Source organism: Xiphophorus maculatus, chromosome 24, assembly GCF_002775205.1.
Source record: "Xiphophorus maculatus strain JP 163 A chromosome 24, X_maculatus-5.0-male, whole genome shotgun sequence".
Classification (NCBI taxonomy): Eukaryota; Metazoa; Chordata; class Actinopteri; order Cyprinodontiformes; family Poeciliidae; genus Xiphophorus; species Xiphophorus maculatus.
This window is the reverse complement of record NC_036466.1, coordinates 5,179,256-5,189,441: the sequence shown is the minus strand read 5'-3', so window position 1 is coordinate 5,189,441 and position 10,186 is coordinate 5,179,256. Positions and strand designations below refer to the sequence as shown.

The 10,186-nt window shown below is 43.9% G+C and overlaps 1 protein-coding gene across 1 annotated transcript; it reads left to right on the top strand.

Moving 5' to 3' along the window:
* Positions 1-1,267: 1,267 nt before the first annotated feature.
* LOC102231350 (ubiquitin-protein ligase E3A-like) lies at positions 1,268-10,083 on the top strand. Its single transcript, XM_005807815.2, has 11 exons — positions 1,268-1,576; positions 2,106-2,150; positions 3,218-3,522; positions 3,607-4,856; positions 4,941-5,085; positions 5,233-5,438; positions 5,519-5,683; positions 5,760-5,915; positions 6,001-6,074; positions 6,629-6,772; positions 7,526-10,083. Exons 1-11 carry the CDS (start codon positions 1,500-1,502, stop codon positions 7,644-7,646), a joined length of 2,688 nt encoding a protein of 895 aa, XP_005807872.1. The 5' UTR covers positions 1,268-1,499; the 3' UTR covers positions 7,647-10,083.
* The last annotated feature ends 103 nt before the right edge of the window (positions 10,084-10,186 follow it).

The window sequence follows — 10,186 nt, the reverse complement described above, 5'->3', positions numbered from 1 at the left end:
AAACGTGTTAAGTTCCAGCATCATGTGATTGATCGATTAAATTCACAACAAATAAAATATACTGGAATTCTAATAGTCTGTGAAAATCTGACAGTTTGAAAGCGATCCCGCAGTAAAAAAGGATCTTGGTGTGTCAAGTCAAGTCAAAGTTTATTTACATAGCACATTTACAGCAGCAAACACAACATCACAAGCTCATAACCCTTTACTTTTTCTCTCTTGTGATTAATGTCTGTGGCTTTGCTATTATGATGACCAAATGATTGCTCTTAATTACATGCCGTTAAAAATATCCAGCGCCTTCTCCAGATTTGGGAGTCTCAGAGGTCTACATAAAACCCCTTGGATTCCATGCTTCGTGTTTGACCTCTGACCTGCTCTGTCAACAGTGGAACTTTATATAGACAGGCGTGTGCCTTTCCAAATCAAGACCAATCACCTGAATTGACCGCTGATGGACTCCATTTAAGTTGCAGAAACAACTTAAACTTAAAAGTTGTTTCTACAACTTAGAGGTGAGTTTCCGTTTTTAATAAATTTCGAAAACACTAACAATCTTAATTTCTACATTGTCATAATGGGTTATTGGTGCGTTGAATTTTGAGTAAAGAGATTTTTTTTTTTTATAGTTTTGAATTAGGCTGTAACATAAAATGTGGAAAAAGTGAAGCACTGTGAATAGTTAGCGGATGCACGGTTTGTTCTTGCCCAAACATATACCCTGGTGGAAATTTAGACCATATTTTCTAACAGAACTGGTCGGACTGCATCAGGCTTTTAGGCCACACACTCCATTACAGCACTTATCACTAATGCTCTCTGGGCCTGAGATGACATATTTTGTCTCATCATCTGCAGCTAGAAATACGTTTTAACTTGTTTTACTTTTGTGTAACTAGGTGTGTTGCATTTCTGCTCAGGTCCCTCTTGAAAATGAGATCTATATCTCAGTGGGGTTTTACCTGGCTTAAAAACAAAAGGAGAATTTTGGTTATTCTAATTAAAGTTTGGTTTAACTTTAATTAGAATAATTTAAAAAAAAAATCCACAAAAAAAATCCTCAGACAGCGAGAAAAAAAATGTGTGTCGTTTTATTCGCTATATGTAAATTTCTGGTTTTCAAGTACATTTCATATGACTTAAGATTTGATTCCTGAATAAATGAACTTCTTGATAATATTTCTTTTATTAAGAAATTATAGCACTGTGAGGTTGAGTCCAGTCCCTGGAGTTGTGATCCAGGCCAGCAGGTCTTGAAGCTGCCGCGCGGAGCATTGTGGGATACTGGCTAACGGGTGAAGTCAACATGGCTGCGGCTCTCAAGCAAAGGATAGAACCTGCAGGAAGAAGGCCGTAAATGAAGCCCGGTACACACACAGCTCTACCGCCTCTTTAGTGGGCTTAAAACCGCCGCGTTCGCCGACTTCTACGCCGCCTGCGGAAGGCCGAGACACTCCCAAACAGCAGCAGATAACAAACAAGTGAGGATAAAGTCTCGTATGAATTCCGACGAGAAGGAGGACTGTGAGTGTGCGACACCACAGGCCGAGACCAGCCCCGCCAGAGGAGCTGCTAGGTGAGGAAGCCGAGAGGAGGGAGCCGGGGCTGCCGGGGAGGAGCGAACCGATCAATAGCTAGCCTGCCAGCTAGTTAGCTGTTGCTGCTAGTTGCTGTGTGGCTGCAGACCATCTGCAGCTGCTGTTCTCCCCCAGCTTTGGTTGTTGGATAAGAAATATGTATTGTAAAGTTATTCGCTTTAGGAATTCTGCACACAATGCAGCTGGAGCGAGGAAGCCTTGATAGGTTTGCTATCTTAGCCTGCTGGGTCAGCGTCAGAGAGAATCTGTCCGTGACATTTGTCTGACTGACTTCTCTGACAATGGCTGCGAGATTTTCTACAACACAGCAGTTACCACGTATTAATCGTGGCACTACGGTGATATATCAGCAAAAATGTGCTGCTGTACACACAATTCAGTAGGCGACAAGACCAAGTGTGGTTCCTCTTTTTTCTTAGGAGGTTTACATTGTGGCTCTGCATCAGAACAGCTCAGATGAGTCAGTCAAGTCTTGACTTTGAATCTTTGTTTTCTCCTTTTAATTAGAGAACAAGAGGAGCCTGACATAGAAAACCCAGAAGCAAGCCGAATGTAAGTAAAATATCTGTAGTTACGCATTTTCATTCATTCCATTTCCATTCCTCCATTCAGAAACACCAATTTCAGGACATGGTTGCTCACCGAAGACCTAATATGTCACCTGAACCTGACATAACACCTGAAGCTCAGGTGTTATGTCAGGTTTTTGTGATGTTAAAAAAGAGACCAGACACCTCTGCAGCATGATGCTGCCACCACCTTACTTCACAGTTGGGACTGTGTGTTGAGGCTTGAAAGCTTCCCCCCTTTTTCCTCTAGATGTAAGGAAGGTCATTAAAACCAAACACTTCAGTTATAGTTTTATCAGACCCTAGGACATTACTAAAAAAAAAAAATAATCAAACTGTCCTTTTGGTTTTGGGTCAGAACTTGATGGTTTGGTATTATCTGTAGAAATGTTACTGATAGGCTTTAGGCATCCTGTCTGACCATTTTCTGTCTGGTCTTGTTTTAACAGTTACAATAGGGTAAATATTTGACACACCACTGATTTTTCAAGCTTTTCCTCTTCCAAAGAATGAAGAAGTCTGTAAAATTCATCATAGGGACACCTGAACTGTGAAACAAAATGTAAAAAAACATATCCAGACAATCCCATTGTATGATTTTTAATTATTAATTAGTATGTTATTGTCTGAAATTAGTACTTGATCTCCTAGCAACCAGCAAGAATTCATTCTCTCACAGAACTGTTAGTTCATCTTTACAAAGCCCTCCTATCCTTCGCTCATTACTTGTATTAAGTACACCAGTGTGAACTGGTTAACTGTACTAAAGACAACAATCCACACACTCAGTATCTTTCTATCACCGCCACTACAAAAAAGTTTCGGTCTCAGGTTTTTTTATTTATTTATTTTTTTTACTTTAAGCCCTTCATGGCTGGGTCTTCCAACCTTCCACTTATTGCATTCAAAAAATGCCAATCAAATATATCAAGATCATATTATTTATACTTCTCTCTCAAGTTTGGTCTGGAGCCTTGAAAATAACCTCTACTATCGTCATCCTCCTCATTGGTTTGTGCTCATTGGTCCGTTTCTGTCTTCTGAACACAGGAAGCGTGCCGCTGCCAAACATCTAATAGAGCGCTATTACCACCAGTTAACGGAGGGCTGTGGGAATGAGTCTTGCTCCAACTCCTGGTGTGCCTCATCAGCGGGATTCAGCCGCATGGACAACAACGCGGCGGCAGTCAAAGCTCTCGAGCTCTACAAGGTCAACGCCAAACTATGTGACCCACACCCTTCGAAGAAAGGCACGGCGTCCACGTACCCGGAGAGCAGCGCTCACAGCAACTCGGCCTGCAGTAACAGGAAGCTGAACCATAAAGATGTCCACGCTGTTAGAGACAATTTCAAAGGTGGGTCCATTCAAGACATACGGAACGTTTGCTAAGATGGCGTTTTGCCTTTTCTCTTCATGAAACATTTGTCTCTGTACGCAGATATAAATTACCTGACAGAGGAGAAGGTGTACGAGATCTTGGGCATCTGTGGAGAGAAGGAGGATTACTCTCCTCTGATCCGGGTAATAGGTCGGGTATTCTCCAGCGCCGAAGGCCTGGTGCAGAGCTTCCGGAGATCCAAACCTCACACAAAGGAGGAGCTAAAGTCCCTCCAAGAAAAAGACGAGGACAAGGATGAAGATGAAAAGGAGGCGGCTGCGTGCTCTGCCACAGCCATGGAGGAAGACTCCCCCACCTCCTCATCGTCACGGCTCGGCGAATGCTCCTCAGGAGAAAACGACGTCCAGAAGTTGGCCCCGGATGAGGTTTCGGTGGACATCGAAGCCGTGCGGCGGGTGTATGAGCGCCTGCTCTCCAACGAGAAGATAGAGGCCGCTTTCTTGAATGCACTCGTCTACCTCTCACCTAATGTCGAGTGTGACCTGACATACCACAATGTGTATTCAAGAGACCCCAACTATCTGAACCTGTTCGTTATAGTGATGGAGAACAACAACCTGCACAGTCCAGAATACCTGGAGATCGCTCTGCCGCAATTCTGCAAAGCCATGAGCAAACTCCCCCTGGCCGCCCAGGCCAAGCTGACTCGCCTGTGGTCCCACTACAGCGCCGAACAGATCCGCCGGATGATGGAAACCTTCCAGCAGCTCATCACCTTCAAGGTGATCAGCAACGAGTTCAGCAGCCGCAACCTGGTCAACGACGACGATGCGGTCGTGGCGGCCACCAAGTGCTTGAAGATTGTTTACTATGCAAACGTGCTCGGAGGCGACCTGGACACGGAGAACAACGAAGACGAGGACGAGGAGCCCATCCCAGAGTCCAGCGAGCTCACCTTGCAGGAGTTGCTGGGCGAGGAACGGCGGAACAAAAAAGGCCCTCGAGTGGACCCTCTGGAGACAGAGCTGGGAGTCCGCACCAACGACTGCAGGCGGCCGCTCATTCCCTTTGAGGAGTTTGTGAACGAGCCTTTGAACGAAGTGCTGGAAATGGACAAAGACTACACTTTCTTTAAGGTGGAGACAGAAAACAAGTTCTCCTTCATGACCTGCCCCTTCGTCCTGAACGCCGTCACCAAGAACCTGGGCCTGTACTACGACAACCGCATCCGCATGTACAGCGAGCGGAGGATCACGGTGCTCTACAGCCTGGTGCAGGGCCAGCAGCTCAACCCCTACCTGAGGCTCAAAGTGCGCCGAGATCACATCATTGATGACGCTCTGGTCAGGGTACGTGTGGACAATGCCGACGTTTGCTGGCTCCCGCAATCGATGAGGTGTAGTCATACCAGGTTGTTTTTGTTGTTCTTGCAGCTGGAAATGATAGCAATGGAGAATCCTGCCGACCTGAAGAAGCAACTGTATGTGGAGTTCGAAGGCGAACAAGGCGTTGATGAAGGAGGAGTGTCCAAAGAGTTCTTCCAGCTGGTAGTGGAGGAGATCTTCAATCCTGATATTGGTAAGAAATCCCAACAAGTGCTCAACGTGTCACCCACATGCTACCCTGACTGTATGAACGGACTTGGACTAATTCCACAGGATTCTTCTCGCTCAAAAGAGGATGCTTCTCTTCCACGGTCATGGTTCTGTTTTTTTCTTCATTCAGGCATGTTCACGTACGATGAACACACCAGGCTGTTCTGGTTCAACTCGTCGTCGTTTGAAAACGAAGGCCAGTACACGCTGATCGGCATCGTCCTCGGCCTGGCCATCTATAACAACTGCATCCTGGACGTGCACTTTCCCATGGTCGTCTACAGGAAGCTGATGGGCAAGAAAGGAACCTTCAGGGACTTGGCTGATGCTAATCCGGTGAGCTTCACTTCAGGATCGGTTCAAGCAGCAGTCGATGAGTTGAAGGTTTTTGCTGACATTCAGTTGTGTTTTGAAAGGTTTTGTACCAGAGTTTGAAGGAGCTGGTGGAGTACGAGGGCAATGTGGAGGAGGACATGATGATCACCTTCCAGATCTCCCAGACGGACCCGTTTGGTAACAGACTCATGTACGATTTGAGGGAAAATGGGGACAAGATTCCAGTGACGAATGAAAACCGAAAGGTGAGCCAAACTGATGCCACCCTTCTTCTTCACTGCAACACTTTCTGCCATCTGCTGATGACGTGTGTTTCCACAGGACTTTGTAGCTCTGTATTCTGAATATATTTTAAACAAAAGCGTTGAGAAACAGTTCAAAGCGTTCAGGAGAGGCTTCCACATGGTCACCAACGAGTCGCCGCTAAAGTACCTGTTCAGACCAGAGGAGATCGAGCTCCTGATCTGCGGCAGCAGGGTGAGATCCGGAAACATCCGTCAGGAATCTGGAGTTTTGGTTGTGTCTGGGAACCTGGGTTTGAGTTCCTCTCTCTCTCATTCAGAACCTGGATTTTCAAGCTCTTGAGGAAACAACAGAGTACGACGGCGGTTATAACAAAGACTCTCGAATTATTAAGTAAGAAAGCAACTTTTTTCTCTAGGTCTGCATTATTATTGTGTGTTAAAGATGTGGTCTGTCTGTTATATATACTTTCTTCCTTGTGTCTGTACTTCCCTTCCTTTTGTGCTTGCTTCCTTCACTTTTCCTTCTTTTCACCATAACCCAATTTGTTCCCCGTCTTTCCTTTTTTCACTGTTCTTTTCTTAACTTTTCCTTTCCTTTAATTTTTTTCTTTCCTTCCTTCCCTTTTTTCTTTTTCTGTACCTTCCTTCTTGCTTTTTTATTTGCTTTTTTTCCATTCCCCTTTTCCTTCCTCATTCGCTCTTTTTCCTCCCTTGCTTTCTTCCTTCCTCTCTTACTCCCTCCTTCCTCTTCTGATGTAAACCTAGAGGTTTAGTGACTATAAGCTGGAGATTCTGTAGTTTTTCCACTACATTTGGTTAAGAGAACTTAAACCATAAACATGCAGAATGTGATAAGAAACAGCAGGTGAAGAGTTTTTCCTCCAGCGGTTGACTCCATGCTGTGATGACAGCTTCTGTTCTGACTGTGGGATTTGTCTCCTGCAGGGAATTCTGGGAGACGTTGCATTCTTTCAGCGAGGAGCAGAAGCGCCTCTTCCTGCAGTTCACCACCGGTACTGACAGAGCGCCTGTGGGCGGGCTCGGCAAGCTGAAGATGATCATAGCCAAGAACGGCCCAGACACAGACAGGTGAGGTGTCACCACGACAACCGTCCTGCTCCAATAGGCCACCGGTCAGTCACACAAGGTTCCCCAGGTCAGAAGGAGAGCTTCCTGTCTCGCTGAGTCAGAATGTGAGGCTGACTGAGCCTCACATTCTCAGTCAGCCTTAAGAAAATATTCTGCTAAATTACCATTAAAACAAAGTTAGGGCTTGTAAATTCATTAACAGGCAAATTCAAACACACACAAAAATAATTGCATAAACGACTCAAAGGCACATGCTTCCTAAAGAAAAGTATCCTTTAATGTCCCACAGTGAGGAGGTTCAGTTTAACCAGCTGCTAGTTAGAGGTAGTAAACTCATTTAAAAAAATATATAGGAACAGAGACTGTAGAGTAAGGGGTAAATTTATGAAAATAATACTGTCCAGTTATTAACATTATTTAACATAGACACTTAAACTGTTAACAGTTTTGTCAAAATGACATTTTTAAATGATATATCTTTCTAAACAAGGGCTGAATTGTTTCCTACTCATTGCATTTAATTATATTTTTGCTCTTTACTACAAAGAACCCTACAAAAATGTTGCCATTGTTTTGAAAATGGTGTCAAATATTTTTCTTAGGATCAGTATTGAGCTTCAAATATTACTGTCGTAACACCACCAGTAGGAGGCGCATTTGCCTAGTAAACTCTTATTTTTCTGTCCTTCCTTTATTCTTCTTTAGTTTTTCGTTTTCCCTGAACTTCCTGTCATCTTGTTTTCCTGTCTGCAGGTTACCAACATCCCACACCTGCTTTAACGTGCTGCTGCTGCCAGAATACAGCAACATGGACAAGCTGAGAGAGAGACTGCTGAAAGCCATCACCTATGCCAAAGGGTTTGGCATGCTCTGAGCCCCCACTACTAACAGACTCCTTCTCTGAAAGCCCATGAACCCCCGCCCCGCCCCGTCCCGCCCCCTGCTTTATCAGACACAATCCAAACGGCGACAGAACACGGACCAGGAGGAGAACGAGAGGACAAACGGTTCCAGCTGAGCACTCTAGTAGTTTTGCTGCTGTGCCTGCATCATCTTCCATCAGTCAGTGTAAGCACAGAGGCCTCCTGAACTTCCCACTCCCACATCCACAGTATGTGAATGTGTCGCAGCCTCCTTTTGGGTTTTCCATGTACAGAGAGGATAGTTTTCCTTATTTATTTTTACGTTTCAGTGGGTTATCTCATGGCTGCCTGTTAGCTTCCCTAATCTGGGGAAAGGGGGATAGAGTCCAGTCAATGTTAAGATAACCTGGTCTAACAGATGATTGAAGGTTCCCCACTAAAGCTTCACTGACCATTCCACTCTACTGTTGCTTAAACACAATTCAGATCAAGGTAAGCATTGGGAAATTTACTGTCCTTTGGTCCAAAATGGCACATCATCTAAATTAAAGTTCAAGTTTGTTTCTGGGCATTTGTTCTTGCTCTGGGTGGGGGTTTGGTGGGAAGGGGTTACACCACAGGTTAGAATCAAATCTTTATCAGATCAGAGCTGTGTAAAGTGCACTTAGACATTTTCAGAATGTTTTTTTTTTTTTTGTTTCTTTCTTGGCCACAGGTCACCATGATTGTTTGGAGATTTTCATTTCCTTGTCTTCCTGTGTTGACAATTCCAAATAAACACAGTGTTTATATATATATGAGTGCAGTAGAAACTGCAGCGCCATATTGTGCAACATCTACACATGTAGACTAAAGAGGATGTTCTCCATGTGCCAACCTACCAGGGAAACCAGATATTTACAAATGCTGTGTATAAAACACAACCTGCTTTAGCTTTTTTGTGACGATGAATCAAGCTAAACAACCTGTTTAGGCTGGTTGGGATCACAAAAAAGATTTTTGTTTGGTTAATATCAGAGTAGGGAAACGTTCTTCAAATGTGCAAGTTTTCTTCCGTTGCCTCGGGATTTGGTATAATTGTCCTTTAAGCTCAAGTCAGATGAAGGTTTTGTTCCATTAACTTCTCATAGCAGTTAGCTCCTCATAACTGGTTTAGTAGAGCTCCATTACCCACCTTTTCAGCTCTGATCACTCATTTTCTGAGGTCAGGATGTTATGGACACTACAAAACACAGACTGTAATTTCATCAGTTTTAGCTTCTTCAAAAATGACATTTTGGGGAATTTCATTTTTTTGGGACAGCCCCAAAAATGAGTCCCTTTGGGAGCGTCGTTACAAACCGTAATCTGGCTTTACGCTTTGGTTTTTCAGTTGAGGCTTCTTCATTGCTGAGCAGCGTTTCAGGCCATCTTGATGCAGGACTCGTTTCAGTTTTAGCTGTTGTTCTGGTGTCGAGTCACACATTTCACACCAGAACCCGTTCATCTGTGGGAAACGGAACCCGTCGTCTTCCACTGTGACATGTCGAGACACTCCCATGCTGTTTGTAGTTGCATGTAACAGTTTTAGCAGCTGTGTGGTACCTACAGGTATCTCAAACATGAACCAGACTTGTTTAGGTTCACAGTTTTCATTTCTTGGCTGAGTTCTTTAATTTGCGACGACGTCACACAAGGAATCAGTTTGAGATCTTGCGTTAAAATACATCAGAAGCTTCATCTGCACTATACCCCAAATAGCTTAAAGATACAGGAATCTTAGTGTATGTAAATAATAAACATCTTATATTTAGCAAATAGAAATAATTTAGGTAATCCTGATGGCCCTACAACAGCTTTGTCTGCTTTAACGTCAGACAGGAAATGAAAAGGTTGGATGTTTCAAGCTGTGGTGTATGTAAATATCTGGTTCCGTCTCAATACATTTGCTAACCGTTTGTCAGGTAAAAACTCCCGTTTGTTTCATCCACATTTGGTTTTAACGTTGAACACTTAGGAGGCTCGCACTGCAGCAGCTTATCTGGAACCTTCTGCACAGACAGAGTCAAGAAGCTACCAATAGATCTCAACAGTTTGGCTTCTCTGGTCTTTAGTGCTTGGACTGTAGTCGGCGGTGGGACGGCTCAACGCCATCCTTGCTCCTTGCTATGGGACACAAGCACCACCATGAGTAGAAGAACCCTACTAAAGGTTTGCTGACCTGTCAGAAAAATCCACAAGTCACTTAGTCTCAGGCAAAGCTCCATGGTGACTTTCCTAGCAGTTCATCTGGGCAAGGTGTTCCGATTGTATTTGGATCTCTCTGATGTATGCTGTGAGAAATGCATCATCTAAACAAACTATATGAGCCACTTCCTTATGAACCATTAAAGAAATTACTATGAATGTAAATGTCATTTTGTTTGCATACAGACCAGGCAGAAACAATAAAAGGAACTACAAAAAAGATCTTGTTATATTTTACCAATTAGTAAGAGGACCTGACAACCATCGTGTATCATAACCGTACAAATGCCCATCATTTTGTCGTCAAACATTGTCCATCTTTACT